The sequence below is a fragment of the Poromitra crassiceps genome, assembly GCF_964638095.1.
Source record: "Poromitra crassiceps genome assembly, chromosome: 18".
Classification (NCBI taxonomy): Eukaryota; Metazoa; Chordata; class Actinopteri; order Beryciformes; family Melamphaidae; genus Poromitra; species Poromitra crassiceps.
This window is the reverse complement of record NC_139636.1, coordinates 1,830,097-1,846,779: the sequence shown is the minus strand read 5'-3', so window position 1 is coordinate 1,846,779 and position 16,683 is coordinate 1,830,097. Positions and strand designations below refer to the sequence as shown.

The 16,683-nt window shown below is 39.9% G+C and overlaps 1 protein-coding gene across 1 annotated transcript in view; it reads left to right on the top strand.

Annotated features, from left to right (window-relative positions):
• The window catches only part of col4a3 (collagen, type IV, alpha 3), an 83,725-nt gene extending 76,792 nt beyond the window's left edge, over positions 1 to 6,933 (top strand). Inside the window, exons 51-54 of the mRNA XM_083654135.1 lie at positions 1,921 to 2,093; positions 2,567 to 2,633; positions 6,313 to 6,546; positions 6,660 to 6,933. Coding sequence (XP_083510261.1) covers positions 1,921 to 2,093; positions 2,567 to 2,633; positions 6,313 to 6,387 — 315 coding nt within the window. The 3' untranslated portion in view covers positions 6,388 to 6,546; positions 6,660 to 6,933. The remainder of the gene's footprint in view (positions 1 to 1,920; positions 2,094 to 2,566; positions 2,634 to 6,312; positions 6,547 to 6,659) is intronic.
• The last annotated feature ends 9,750 nt before the right edge of the window (positions 6,934 to 16,683 follow it).

Genomic DNA, 16,683 nt, shown 5'->3' with positions numbered 1-16,683 from the left:
GCATTACAGGGTTGAGCTTATACATGCATTATTACACAAGGAGACTAGATGGACCAAAAATAGGAAAACAAAAAACAAAACAAAATATAGCCGCAAGCGGCGATGGGCGGGGTTCAAGCCTTGCGCAGATGACAAAGCTTCTGATTCTGACTAGGACATCCTCCTTGATATATCTGACAAATTTCGCGATCATTGGACAAACAGGTGTGGAGTTACAGCCTTTTTTATGTTAAGCCACGCCCATTTCTGGCGTTTATGGCGCCCCCTTTTGGTCGAATTGCACAAAATTTGACACACATGGTCTAGGATGGTCTCCGAAGACCTCCTGCAAGTTTCGTGAAGATTCCTTAATCGGTCATGAAGTTATGACAATTTAGCTGTGAGGCCACGCCCTCTCACAACTTTAACGATTAATATCTCCGAAACGAAAGGAGATTTCGAAGGTTTCAAAAAGGCAGTTTGTAGAGCTTGCTCCAGAGAGCCTTCCTGGCGATTTTGGTGCAAATCGGTCCAACGGTCTAGGACATACATGGGCAACATACGGCCCGCGGGCCGTATGCGGCCCGGGGGCGCCCCCTGTGTGGCCCGCGATGGAATTGCACAAAAAAAAAAAAAAAAAAATTTTTTACAGTGCACCTGAACGCAACATGCAAGATACCCGCTGAATAAGTGTCCAAATGTTCATGTCATTCTGGCCAATACTCTTCTGTTATAGCATTTCAGTCTGGAATATGGAATATATTTCAATAATATTTATGACTAAAAGGCTAAAAGTAATCTCATGTGTAAGAAATGACTGTTCTACATTGAAGTAGAAATTTAAATAATTAACTTGTTGGTTTTGGATTTATTTAGCTTCAAGAGTGCATTTTTGTTCTTGTGTGACCCTCAACACAGGCTTTGAGAATCCCGGGCCACTTACTGATACTTAAGCTTAAAATAACCCACTCATATTCTGGTTTATTTCAAGAAAAACATTTCGGCTAGTGGAAATTCGAATTGGCTGGTAACTTTAGAATCTAGCAGCCATATTGGCAGGTGGTGAAAAAAGTTAATTTCAAGCCCTGCAGGGAGAGCAGGTGGTGACATAGGAGTGCGTGAGAAAAGGATCAAATATTGGTGGTTAAGACTGAATAATGACATCACAACTGTTAATTTAAAATTAGTTATTCCTCTAAACCTGGCTTCAAATGCCCAAAATGTTTCGCGCGGCGCCGTTCAGCCCTCAGCAAAATTTGGTAGCGAGGACATTTTTTTGTGGCCCTCTCTATCATCAAAGTTGCCCATCCATGGGTTACGGCGTGACAATATTTGTTCGGCCCCCGGCAACAATCTGGGTTTCTCATGTGGCCCCCCATGAAAAACAGTTGCCCACCCCTGGTCTAGGAGGAGTTCTCGAAAATGTGTTTTCCAAACTTTTCCAAATATCTCAAAACTTTTCCAGACGGACATTAAGGGTCCTTATGACACACTTGTAGAGCAGGTCCACCTGAACATCTGGAAAAAAAAAGTTTGAAAATCGGACCAACGGCGTGGAAGTTATGGCCTTTAACGTAAAACCGTGGATTATAGTGCCACCTTCAGGCCGATTCGAAAAATCTTTTTTGAGCATCTACCAGCCAACAATATCTGTCATTGGGCCAAATTTCAGGTCTCTACCATTTACCAACTCACGGGAATTTGCGTTGGGGCAGATGAACAAGAACGGGAATAATAATAATAAACCAGAGGAAAAACAATAGGGTTTCAGCCCCTTCGGGGCTTGAACCCCTAAAAAGCTTAGACGCCAGAGGGTCATTGGCCGATAACGTGCCGACACCAGTGTGTGTGTGTGTGTGTGTGTGTGTGTGTGTGTGTGTGTGTGTGTGTGTGTGTGTGTGTGTGTGTGTGTGTGTGTGTGTGTGTGTGTGTGTGTTGCAGGAGACGGGCGTGGGAGCAGAGGGGTCTGGCCAGCCGCTGGCCTCCCCCGGCTCCTGCCTGGAGAACTTCAGGAAGATCCCCTTCATCGAGTGTCACGGCCGAGGAACCTGCAACTACTACACTGACTCCTACAGCTACTGGCTAGCTGCCCTCAACCCAGAGGAGATGTTCAGGTACACACAACACACACGCACGCACACACTCAAGTAAAAGTAAAAGTGAAAATTACCTTTCAAGCCTTACCTTTCAAACCTAGTCAAGTAAAAGTAAAAACAAAAAGTAAGTACCGGTACTTGGTTAATAAAATACTGAAAGTACAAGTTAGAAAGTTAGAAGGACACTTTTGACTGGCTGAGCAGCAATCGGTTAGTGTTGTAAAGTTAACTACGGTAGTTGCCTGTTAATGTGTGAAATGAAAACATGACAAGGTCTACACATGTACTGTACTGTAGATGCATTTTATTTTTGGGCAGGTTAGTTTGGCCATTGGTGTCCGTACCATGGCAAGTCTAGCCTAGTTTAAGAGAAAGATATTGGACACGCACAAAACACACAGCTAACAAACATATACAGTACATCTCTCTCTCTCTCTCTCTCTCTCTCTCTCTCTCTATAATCATTCTTCTCTATATCTCTCGCCCTGCAGCAAGCCGCGGCCTCAGACAGTCAAAGGAGACTGTTCAGGCAGTGACAGTCTAGTCAGCCGCTGTCAGGTCTGTATTAAGCAGTGGTAGCCACAAGGTATTACTACTAAACCATAACCCAAACTCACAGGGTATTACTACCACTTAGTACTACTACTACTACTACTACTACTACTACTACCATAGTCAGCCACTGTCGGGTCTGTATGAAGCAGTGGTAGTCACAAGTTTTGGGATTTTTCTCGCGTTTTTCTCCCAAATTGTATTCAGCCAATCCCCCCTGCCGTCCCGGTCGTTGCTCCACCCCCTCTGCTGATCAGGAAAGAGTTGTAAACGAGCACATGCTTCCTCCGATACATGTGCACTCGCCAGCCGCTTCTTTTCACCTGACAGCGATGAGTTTCACCAGCAGGAGGTAGCGTGTGGGAGGAGCAAGCTATTCCCCCCAGTTCCTCTCCCCCCTGAACAGGCGCCCCGACCGACCAGAGGAGGCACTGGTGCAGCGACCAGGACTCATACCCCACCGGCTTCCCACCCACAGACACGGCCAATTGTGTCTGTAGGAATGCCTGACCAAGCCGGAAGTACCGCTGCTGGGAATTGAACCTGGGTGGTAAGTGCTTTTGCCTCTACGCTACCCAGACGCCCCAATACTAGTATTACTTCTACAACTACTTCTGCAATCACTACTATCTGCACTACCACCATCACTACTATCTGCACTACCACCATCACTACTATCTGCACTACCACCATCACTACTGCTAGAACTACCATTGCTACTCCTATAATAGTGAGCCACTGTCAGGTCTGTATGAAGCAGTGGTCCTGTAGCCACAGGGTATTACCACCAGTATCACTTCTACTACTACTACTACTACTACTACTACTACTATCACTGGTAGTACTGTCTGCACTACCACCACCAGTACTGCTAGAACTACCATTGCTACTCCTACAATAGTGGTAGTCACTGTTCCGAGACAGAACTACTCCTACTACCACTATTACTGTTTCCTCTACTTACTAGAACCACTACCAATATTACTACTGCCAATACTACTACTACTACTACTATACTACTGATACCATAACTACCACTTACTAATACCACTTCCAGTAACCACCATTGCGTTAGGGTCAACACTAACCCTACCTACCATTGTGACTACCACTCTTACTGCTTCTGTGCCACTGCTGTGTGCTGCTGCTGCTGCAGCAGCTGCAGTACCTCGCACTACCAATGGGGGAGACAGAGCCCGGGTGATGGACACATGGACAGAGCCTGGCTGATGGACACATGAAGGCAGAAGCTCCACAGATGACAACTTCTGCTTTAATGTGAATCAGAGGTGTGGTTCCTCTCCGGTTCCTCAGAGAACCTTTCTATCACATCTGATGTTCTGGACCTTCTGTCCATCACCTCAGTGTTTCGACAGACATCAGTTGTGGTGGAAGAAGTACTGAGATCTTTTACTTCAGAAAAAGTATCAATCCAACAATGTAAAAATACCCCATTACAAGTAAAAGTCCTTACTGAAGTAAAAGTACATGTACATATTGGCAGCAAAATGTACTTAGAGTATCAAAGTAAATGCAAACTGTCGCCATTTAGAGAGTTATATTTTTGATAATTTATTGGAATAATACACAGTTATTGACATGCATGTACATGTAAGCAGCATTATGAAGTTGTCAATGTGACGCTAATCTTAACAATTTTGCTATACTTTGCGGTAGTCTAATATATAACAATGCTAGTTTGTAGTTATTTTATGTTTAAAATATAAAAACTATCTAGTAACTATTCGCTGTGAAACTGTGGCAGACTAATGGAGTAAAACGTACAAAATGTTGTGGAGTGGAAGTACAAATTAGCACAAACTGGAAAGTAGAAGGTCTCAATTAAAGTTCACTACGTCCTGCATTAATGACCACTCCCACCAACCCCTCAGTAGGACTCATGTTTCAGCCATTTTCTGTTTTTATAAAAAAAGAAAATAATAATAAATAAAAAGTTTTATTTTAAAGGTATAAAAAAACCATTATATAGACTTATACAAAGGTTTTCCCTCAAAACGTTCACTTCTGACCCATACAATACGAGGAATCCGCGTGACGTCACGACAACATGTCTTATGACATCACTGATGATGTCACAATGCCACGGCCGAGCCCACCCTGCAGCTTGAGCGCTGTGCTGCTCACTTGCTCTTATGACATCACTGATGAATGACATCACTGATGATGTTACAACTTCGCATCTTATGACATTACTGATGACATCATCAGTGATTTATGACATCACTGATGACATCATCAGTGGGACAAATGGAAATAGAGAAACAATGAAAACAAACAGAGAACAGACAACAGAGCATAGATAGATAGATAACCGCTGTGAAACTATCAAAAAAATAATCCCTGCATTTCAACGGTTTTCTGGCGCTCGCTCTCCCCTATGTATTGTCAAGCTCACTCTACCATATAAATAAACAGAAAACAGCAAAACAATGTCCAACCACAAAAATACACAGAGTGGGCAGCGTCTCTGCACATAAACACGCCACCACACAATTCTAATGGGTCAGAAGTCATAATTTTGAGGGGAAACCTTTGTATAAATGATATGTTTTTTTTTTTATGAAATACGGTAGTTGCACTGTATGTATACCTTTAAGTAATTGCAGGTTCCTTGGTTGTTTATCAATGTGATAAGAGTTTGTATAGCATATTATTTGATCTCTGTATCCAAGAAAGCCCAAGCTTTACAAGGACTAGTGAGCCCTTAAAAGGAATATGACAATCCTACAATTTGTGATAGATAGTCCAATCAATAGCTGTGAAAATAAACATTTCTCTCACACAGTCAGGAAAACTCAAACTCAAACCTTTGATGTGATCTAGTATAAAATCTGCAGCTTCTCTATTGAGAAATGAATTTGGATAGAAGGTAAAGGTGTATAAGGGAGATTTTTTTTATTTTTACATTTAGTAGTCTACATTTTCAGACGACTACCACAACAGAATAAATTGTTTTTGTAATCTGTTTTATTTATTGTATGTTTAAATAAAGGAAAACTGTGTTGAAGCGAGTGTTTCGAATTTGGTGTACGTGGCTTTTTGTGTGTACTTTTAGCACCACCATATTTCAAGCTATTTCAAGGCTTATTTTCTCTTAAACGGTTTACAAATAATGCAAGGTTATGGGTAAGGTTTCTTTATTGGTACCTGGAGGTAAAATTGTTATGCAGACGGGAAGTTAAGCAGTCCAGAGTTAAAAAGAAGTAGACAGACATCACATACAAATTCACAAAACATGAACTGCTGTATAGGGAGACCACAAGTTCCACCCATCTACAGTTAGATTTAGCATCACATCACAAAATACTGACACTCACCAGGTGTCATATCAAATAGAAGAGCCCTATGACAGCTCTTTATATCTGTAACTATACTGACAGGCATATTATATTATGAGACTGGCAGTTTTTGTGTTTTTGCTGTGATACAGGTAAATAATTAATCTTATTATATTATCAACTCACAGTCTCAGTCTGCGACCAAGAGGAAAAATTGGAAGTTGACGCTGATTTTGAAACAAGAATAATATACATGATGATAATTGTCCCCTTTGGTCATGTAATCAGTCCACATCTTATTTGAGGGGAGTTATGTTGAGAGAATGACAACAGAAGGTGTCAATTTAAAAAAAGTTTATTTTTTACTTTTACTGTTATGCACACAGCCACAGATCTTATTGATGGGAGTGAAGTCACCCAGGCGGGCCTCCAGTATTGAAACATGCCTCTTCCTGTCTTAACCAACACAGCAAGTTGTGACGTCCACATTGTCCGCCCCTCCTCTCTTCTCCAGCCAGCTTCAGTCTGCAGTCTTCATTATACTTTTGGGTTCATCTCTACAAGGATCATGATCAGACTTCTCCTACATTTAGCAGCTCTGCTGCCCCTCTGTCTGACAGGTAATGTTACATTCATCAATGAGAAAGAAATACTAAATATCTGCAGTAACCTATACAGTATCCAGTCGTGTTGTCTCTTATAAGCTGTATGTTTCAAATGTGTTTGTCTGCAGATTCATCAAACAGCGTTCATCAGACTCCCACTGTCATGATAAAAGATCCTGGAGACAAAGTCCTGATCAACTGCAGCCACTCCAACACAAATTTTCAAATGATCCTATGGTACAAACAGTCCAAATGAATGGGAGCAGTTATATGACCCTCATTGGGTATGTACGATACGATGCTCGCAGCATTGAAGATCCATTCACAAAGATGTATAATGTGAGCGGGGATGGGAGAAGTCCGTCATCTCTTCATATTGCAAAGCTGAGCGGAGACACGGACAGTGCGGTGTATTTCTGTGCTGCCAGTGCTGCACAGTTCTGCACAAAGCCTCTGCCTTCAACAAAAACCCCTCTGTGATCCAACGGGAACTCCATCACAACCATTCACCTGCTGACAACCACACCAAGAGAGACCATACTACTGTGAAGGCCTGATAACACACAGCTGGCTCACAGTGACATGAGAACTGCTTTTGATCATCTATCATCCATTGGGGAGCAGTGTTTCTCCACACAACTTTGCACACGGTTATTATTTTTACCAAACTATCTGGGCATTCAGTACATAAATGATGCAGACGTCTTGATCTCCTGTCCAAAGCACTGAGGAGAATATGAACATAAAAGTATGTTATCAAGTCCATACTGCTATGCATAACAATGTCTCAATTGTCCTTGAATGAAACTAACTATAAATACCCATAGGTAAATGTTATATAGCCTATGGCTATTTTTAGCCGTAGGCTCAGAAACCAGCCAGAGACTCAGAAACTCAAAACTACCAGGCAGGCAGGCTCCAAGTTCAAACAATTGTGTTCATAACAAATAATAAAAAGCAAACTATTACAATGAAAAAAAAATTAGTGATTCATATTTTAATCAACAATACTACTATGATTACCAATAATCCCACTACTTAATAATCTCCCTATTAAGATCACCATGGTCACCAATTGAAATCTACATGTGTCATCTTTGTCATCATAGTAGGCTGTATATTATTTTTGATTCAAAGATTGGATTGGATTGGATGCATTTAAATCCTGTTAACAATTACATTGTTAATACATTCCAATAATATTACAATCCCATAATAAGTAACATAAAGTCGATTTCAGTCTTAAAGAAAAAATACACTTTCCATCAGTCTATCTTCAGTTTTGGGGGTAAATGTTGTGGGACATTATCAAATGAACTTGTCGTATTAAGGTGTACAAAATGAGTTGTGTTATGTAGGACACATCTATAGATATAGATATAGCGAGGCTGTTTCATCAAGCAGATTGCCTAACACACTGTTGTGGTCTCTGTGTGGTCTCAGGTCTTTGCTGAGTGGAGGGATTTGGATGAATCTTCCTCTGACCCCCAGACAAATATGACTGTAAAGCCATTCACTAAAACAGGAATAATACATTGCATTTTCACATTATACATTAGACCCCCCCCCCCCCCAGTTAAAGTATTTGTGAAAGTATGTCCTATGTGTGTTGTTTCCATGGGTAAGTGCAATTGCATTTCAACCAAATTTAAACATGTGGATATTTGATTTGGAAGCTTGACCTTCATGACGTGTTTTCTTCTCTCCTCCTATTGGTGCTCCAGAGTCCAGCTGTTGTGGTGAAGCATCTTGGAGAATCTATTAATTTCCACTGCAGTCATGATGTACCACAGCACACTACTATCCACTTGTACAAGCAGTCCAGTACAAAACAATCAAATGCTTGAGCTGTTAGGACTACGTATTGTAAACTCAGAGAATCTTGAGTGAGGATTAATAATAATAATACATTTATCTTATATAGCGCTTTTCTAAATACTCAGTCGCTTTACAGAAAACACAGAAATTACTTTAATTTGGAAACATTCATGAAAGGTGGGGACAGTAGGTAGAGTGGAGTGAGGTTAGGAGGAGAAGGCGAGGTTGAAGAGGTGGGTCTTGAGGGCCTGTTTGAAGGATGTTATGGACTGAGATTGATGGATCTGGCTGGGGAGAGTGTGGGGATTCACACAGAAATTCAAAATAGATGGGAAGGCAACCTAAATGAGACAGTATCAGTTACTATTTATAATCTGACCTCAGAAGACACTGCAGTTTATTTCTGTGCTGCGCAAGACAGCATAGCCACACAACCACCCAACCAAACCACTACAAAAACCCTCTCAACCTGCTCTTTCAACATTTATTTATTTACGGTATTTATTTATTTATTTTCAAAAAGTACAATCATGAAATGCATACTATTTACACATATTAGCTATTGTAGCTGAACTTTTGTTGAATGATTCAGCACAAGTGATTTTTCTGTATTCAGACTAAATATAAAAAAGTCACATGACTTTGAAAATACTGCTTACATGTGTTCAAACTGAACACAATATCAAAGCATGCCAAGATCACCAGAGTGTCTGAAAATGCCCTCAGACTCCAGGGGGTTGTGATAACAATCTTGTTAATGGGAGGTTATTATTAACAGTTGTAATATTAATAATCATTAGTTAAAGGCAATAATTGTTTTACACCCCCCCCCCCCCCCCCCCCCCATTGCAGCCCATAGCTCAACAACCATCTATAGCGTAATGACAACAGTATAATTTACCAAAAATGTGTGTCTATATTATTATTTTTTGTGTTTGTGTGTCAAAAGTTAATCTGAGTTTGCTGTCTGGTTTCCCCTCTAGGTGGCAGTATGTCTTTACTCACGCCTTATACTGAGCCAGTGCACAGTTGAGAAAACAATCATGTTTAAAGGAGGATGAAATATTATGACATCATCCACCTAACTCCTCCTAACGTTTATTATAGGTGGGTTTAGTCAGAATAAGAGGAGTTTAATCATTAAAACTGCTTCTGCACTGAATAAAGCAGAGACAACAGAGAGACTGAGCTTATATCCTGCAATATAAGCAGCCACTCAAAACAGCATGATCATCATATTCTTCAGCATAACCTTTCACACTATTCTAGTCTCAGGTAATGGCACTAAATGTATTTTGATACTTTCTTCTTCTACTTTGTTTTGTGTTTTTAATGCTGTACATTTAAATGGTTTGCATACAAGCTGCAGTGCCCCCATTTTAGTTGCATATTCTTAAATCTGTTCACAGAATATAATCCATAACAGTCTGATGGTTGCATATTGTCTGTTGTTGTCTTCCACAGGTGCCTCTTTCAGTGATCAAGTCTCCCAGAGACCAGCTGACATGTACTCCAAGCCAGGAGAAACAGCCAAACTCAGCTGTTCACACAGTATTCAGAACTACAATCAAATCCTCTGGTACAAACAATCAAAGAGTAAACAAATGAAACTCCTGGGATACATGTTCGCAGACAGTGGGAATCCTGAGCCTGGGATGTCTGTCAAGATGGATGGCAGTGCAAATAAAGATGAAAGCAGCACTTTAACAATAGGTGAACTCAGCCTGAACAGCAGTGCAGTTTACTTCTGTGCTGCTAGTTTCCACAGTGCCAAGTATCGCTGCTCCTCACTACAAAAACCTCCAGCACATTTTTACATCTCTGTATTACAGTTCACAGGCCCCCTTGCACCTGTATCAACCCACCATATAGGCCTTCCCTCTCATTCAGATTAGAGATTATAATCTCTGTATTAAAGTTCACAGGCACTTGCACCTGTATTAACCCACCATATTGGCCTTCCCTGGCCTTTCACAAATAGATGGGAAGGCAGCCTAAATGAGACAGCAGTTATCATTTATGATCTGACATCAGAAGACACTGCATCTTATTTCTGTGCTGCGCAAGACAGCATAGCCACACAACCACCCAACCAAACCATACTACAAAAACCCTCTCAACCTGCTGTTTCAATATTTATTTATTTATTTATTTATTTATTTATTTATTTATATATTTATTTATTTGTTTGTTTTCAAAAAGTACAATCATGAAATGCATACTATTTATATTAGCTGTTGTAGCTGAACTTTTGTTGAATGATTCAGCACAAGTGATTTTTCTGTATTCAGACTGAATATAAAAAGGTCACTTGACTTTGAAAATACTGCTTACATGTGTTCAAACTGACAACAATATCAGAGCATGCCAAGATCACCAGAGTGTCTGAAAATGCCCTCAGACTCCAGGGGGTTGTGATAACAATCATGTTAATGGGAGGTTATTATCAACAGTTGTAATATTAATAATCATTAGTTAAAGGCAATAATTGTTTTAGACCCCCCCCCCCATTGCAGCCCATAGCTCATTGAGGCTGACACATTTCAGATAATTAGACTCCCAACAAAAAAAAAAAAAAAAAAAAAAACATCTATAGCATAATGACAACAGTATAATTGACCAAAAATGTGTGTCTATATATTTTTTTATTTGTGTTTGTGTGTTAAAAATTTATCTGAGTTTGCTGTCTGGTTTCCCCTCTAGGTGGCAGTATGTCTTTACTCACGCCTTATACTGAGCCAGTGCACAGTTGAGAAAACAATCATGTTTAAAGGAGGATGAAATATTATGACATCATCCACCTAACTCCTCCTAACATTTATTATAGGTGGGTTTAGTCAGAATAAGAGGAGTTGAATCATTAAAACTGCCTCTGCACTGAATAAAGCAGAGACAACAGAGAGACTGATTTTATATCCTGCAATATAAGCAGCCACTCAAAACAGCATGATCATCATATTCTTCAGCATAACCTTTCACACTATTCTAGTCTCAGGTAATGGCACTAAAAGTATTTTGATACTTTCTTCTTCTACTTTGTATTGTGTTTTTAATGCTGTACATTTAAATGGTTTGCATACAAGCTGCAGTGTCCCCATTTTAGTTGCATATTCTCAAATCTGTTCACAGAATATAATCCATAACAGTCTGATGGTTGCATATTGTCTGTTGTTCTCTTCCACAGGTGCCTCTTTCAGTGATCAAGTCTCCCAGAGACCAGCTGACATGTACTCCAAGCCAGGAGAAACAGCCAAACTCAGCTGTTCACACAGTATTCAGAGCTACAATCGAATCCTCTGGTACAAACAATCAAAGAGTAAACAAATGCAATTCCTGGGATACATGTTAGCAGACAGTGGGAATCCTGAGCCTGGGATGTCTGTCAAGATGCACGGCAGTGCAAATAAAGATGAAAGCAGCACTTTAACAATACTCAGCCTGAACAGCAGTGCAGTTTACTTCTGTGCTGCTAGTTTCCACAGTGCCAAGTATCGCTGCTCCTCACTACAAAAACCTCCCAGAACACATTTTTACATCTCTGTATCACAGTTCACAGGCCCCCTTGCACCTGCATCAACCCACCATATAGGCCTTCCCTCTCATTCAGATTAGAGATTATAACCCACCATATTGGCCTTCCCTCTCATTCAGATTAGAGATTATAACCCACCATATAGGCCTTCCCTCTCATTCAGATTAGAGATTATAATCTCTGTATTAAAGTTCACAGGCACTTCCACCTGTATTAACCCACCATATTGGCCTTCCCTGGCCTTTCACAAATAGATGGGAAGGCAGCCTAAATGAGACAGTATCAGTTATCATTTATGATCTGACATCAGAAGACACTGCATCTTATTTCTGTGCTGCGCACGACAGCATAGTCGTAGGAGGTAGGAAGCCATTTTTAGTTAGGTGTTTGTATTTGTAATCATATGTTTATTTGCACTATCTATGTCTTAACTTGTACATGTGTGTTTTATGTTCTATGTCTTTATGTTTTATGGTGTGCTGACTGTGCACAATGTGTCTCTATGAGAAGAGAAGCCAAAGAAAAATTTCCACCATGGTGGACAATAAAGTATCATATCATATCATAGCCACACAACCACCCAACCAAACCATACTACAAAAACCCTCTCAACCTGTACCCTGTACTACGAAGCTATCTTAACAGACCCGCGATCTGTCACTTTGATCTGGTTTGACTGAACAGGATCAAAGCTATCTAGTTTAAGGATACTACGATGCTGGTTTTCTACTAGATAACTGAAGCTGGGATCTGCCTGTGCACGCGCACGTTTTTCGCTCGTGCACAGGCGCGCGTCCACGCGAAAGAGGTGCGCTAGCCAATCACATGAACAGCTGAGTTGATCCACGCCCACACCCATTTCCACACCCATTTCCTCGTTCAATGAAAGCGCAGTGCATGATCAGAGTTTTAGCGGATATTTAATGTATCCGCGATTTAATGTCAGAATGAAAATCCGCGTTGGATAGTCTGCTGAAGGGCTGTCTAAAGCAGCAGCTTGTATTCACATCAGTCATTTGATTTACTTTGATCAGCGATTTCTGTCTGATACAGCTGCATTGATACAGCAGCAACAAATGTAAATGTGTAATCTCAGTCTATACATTTCCACAATCTGTAAGCCTATTTAGACCATAGATTTAGAAATGCATGCTCAATGAATAATGATCTCTATCACTCATGTGTGTGGTTGCACTGATCGAATAATTCATATATAAAATAGCCTAGTATAAAGCCTAATAGCCTACTATAAAAGAGAAAACTGCTGAACTGAATTGAGACGATGCGGGCATAGTTATCATTGATAAAAACTAGCCTATTTTTGCTCATATATTGGCATACAGCCTACAGGACACAGTTCCAGCTGAAAGATGTAAGAATAGCCTGCATATTTAGTATTGGGGCTATCCCATATTTATCCCATATCTATATTATATGTAGGCTATAGGCTTTTCTGGCATGTAGGAGAATATCACCCTCACTCCATTTGAGGGTCCGTTCATGATATGCGCTGCGGTGATTAATAGTGATCATATTTCTCCACGCATCGTTGAGCTGTTAAGACATAAAGTGGTAAGTAGGCTTAATTTAATTATGTAGCCTACAGAGCCACGAATGTTTTGCTTGTTCTATTCTCAGTTGACTGCAATCTATTTTTCATATGGCGATCTTATGAATGGTGAGTGACTCCAGAGAGCCGATTATATGGGTCTCTCATGGATTTTGATCTTATCCTCTGAAGCTAACCTGGTCGCGACCAGGTTAGCTTTGCAGCGTCAGTTGCCATGGTGATTGAAAGTTAACTTGCTTTGTAGTACGGCTAAACCAGGTTTAAACTCAAACTTACTCGGATAAGGCATTAAACTAGCTTCGTAGTACAGGCTACTGCTGTTTCAATATTTATTTATTTATTTATTTGTTTGTTTTCAAAAAGTACAATCATGAAATGCATACTATTTATACATATTAGCTGTTGTAGCTGAACTTTTGTTGAATGATTCAGCACAAGTGATTTTTCTGTTTTCAGACTGAATATAAAAAGGTCACATGACTTTGAAAATACTGCTTACATGTGTTCAAACTGACAACAATATCAGAGCATGCCAATTGGCATGCTCCAGGGGGTTGTGATAACAATCATGTTAATGGGAGTTTATTATTAACAGTTGTAATATTAATAATCATTATTTAAAGGCAATAATTGTTTTAGACCCCCCCCCCCCCCCATTGCAGCCCATAGCTCGTTGAGGCTGACACATTTCAGATAATTAGACTCCCAACAAACAAACAAACTAAACAACCACCTATAGCATAATGACAACAGTATAATTGACCAAAAATGTGTGTCTATAATTCTTTTTATTTGTGTTTGTGTGTCAAAAGTTAATCTGAGTTTGCTGTCTGGTTTCCCCTCTAGGTGGCAGTATGTCTTTACTCACGCCTTATACTGAGCCAGTGCACAGTTGAGAAAACAATCATGTTTAAAGGAGGATGAAGTATTATGACATCATCCACCTAACTCCTCCTAACGTTTATTATAGGTGGGTTTAGTCAGAATAAGAGGAGTTTAATCATTAAAACTGCCTCTGCACTGAATAAAGCAGAGACAACAGAGAGACTGATTTTATATCCTGCAATATAAGCAGCCACTCAAAAAACAGCATGATCATCATATTCTTCAGCATAACCTTTCACACTATTCTAGTCTCAGGTAATGGCACTAAAAGTATTTTGATACTTTCTTCTTCTACTTTGTTTTGTGTTTTTAATGCTGTACATTTAAATGGTTTGCATACAAGCTGCAGTGCCCCCATTTTAGTTGCATATTCTTAAATCTGTTCACAGAATATAATCCATAACAGTCTGATGGTTGCATATTGTCTGTTGTTGTCTTCCACAGGTGCCTCTTTCAGTGATCAAGTCTACCAGAGACCAGCTGACATGTACTCCAAGCCAGGAGAAACAGCCAAACTCAGCTGTTCACACAGTATTCAGACCTACAATCAAATCCTCTGGTACAAACAATCAAAGAGTAAACAAATGCAACTCCTGGGATACATGTTAGCAGACAGTGGGAATCCTGAGCCTGGGATGTCTGTCAAGATGGACGGCAGTGCAAATAAAGATGAAAGCAGCACTTTAACAATACTCAGCCTGAACAGCAGTGCAGTTTACTTCTGTGCTGCTAGTTTCCACAGTGCCAAGTATCGCTGCTCCTCACTACAAAAACCTCCAGCACATTTTTACATCTCTGTATCACAGTTCACAGGCCACCTTGCACCTGTATCAACCCACCATAGGCCTTCCCTCTCATTCAGATTAGAGATTATAACCCACCATATTGGCCTTCCCTCTCATTCAGATTAAAGATTATAATCTCTGTATTAAAGTTCACAGGACCTTGCACCTGTATTAACCCACCATATTGGCCTTCCCTGGCCTTTCACAAATAGATGAGAAGGCAGCCTAAATGAGACAGTATCAGTTATCATTTATGATCTGACATCAGAAGACACTGCATTTTATTTATGTGCTGTGCACGACAGCACGCAACCACCCAACCAAACCACTACAAAAACCCTCTCAACCTACTGTTTCAACATTTATTTATTTATTTATTTATTTATTTATTTGTTTATTTGTTTATTTGTTTGTTTATTTATTTGTTTATTTATTTATTTATTTATTTATTTTCAAAAAGCACAATCATGAAATGCATACTATTTATACATATTAGCTATTGTAGCTGAACTTTTGTTGAATGATTCAGCACAAGTGACTTTTCTGTTTTCAGACTGAATATAAAAAGGTCACATGACTTTGAAAATACTGCTTACATGTGTTCAAACTGACAACAATATCAGAGCATGCCAAGATCACCAGAGTGTCTGAAAATGCCCTCAGACTCCAGGGGGTTGTGATAACAATCTTGTTATTGGGAGGTTATTATCAACAGTTGTAGCCTATGGAAAATACAAACCTCTGTAACATGAATAAACATGTTAATAATCATTAGTTAAAGGCAATTGTTTTACACTCCCCCCTATTGCAGGCCATAGCGCGTTGAGGCTGACACATTTCAGATAATTAGACTCCCAACAAACAAACAAACAAAACATCTATAGCATAATGACAACAGTACTGTATAATTGACCAAAACTGTGCGTTTATTAAAATAAATATTTGTGTTTGTCTGTTAAAAGTTAATCTGTGCTTTGCTGTCTGGTTTCCCCTCATCAGTTGGCAGTATGTCTTTATTCACACCTTATACTGAGCCAGTAACCTGACTCTGGCAGACGGGGGCGGTCTGGCAGAGTCAGGTTACTGAGCCAGTGCTACAGTTTTGAAAACAATCATGTTTAAGGGAGGATGAAGTATTATGACATCATCCACCTAACTCCTCCTAACGTTTATTATAGGTGGGTTTAGTCAGAACAAGAGGAGTTTAATCATTAAAACTGCTTCTGCACTGAATAAAGCAGAGACAACAGAGAGACTGATTTTATATCCTGCAATATAAGCAGCCACTCAAAACACAGCATGATCATCATATTCTTCAGCATAACCTTTCACACTATTCTAGTCTCAGGTAATGGCACTAAAAGTATTTTGATACTTTCTTCTTCTACTTTGTTTTGTGTTTTTAATGCTGTACATTTAAATGGTTTGCATACAAGCTGCAGTGCCCCCATTTTAGTTGCATATTCTCAAATCTGTTCACAGAATATAATCCAACAGTCTGATGGTTGCATATTGTCTGTTGTTGTCTTCCACAGGTGCCTCTCTCAGTGATCAAGTCTCCC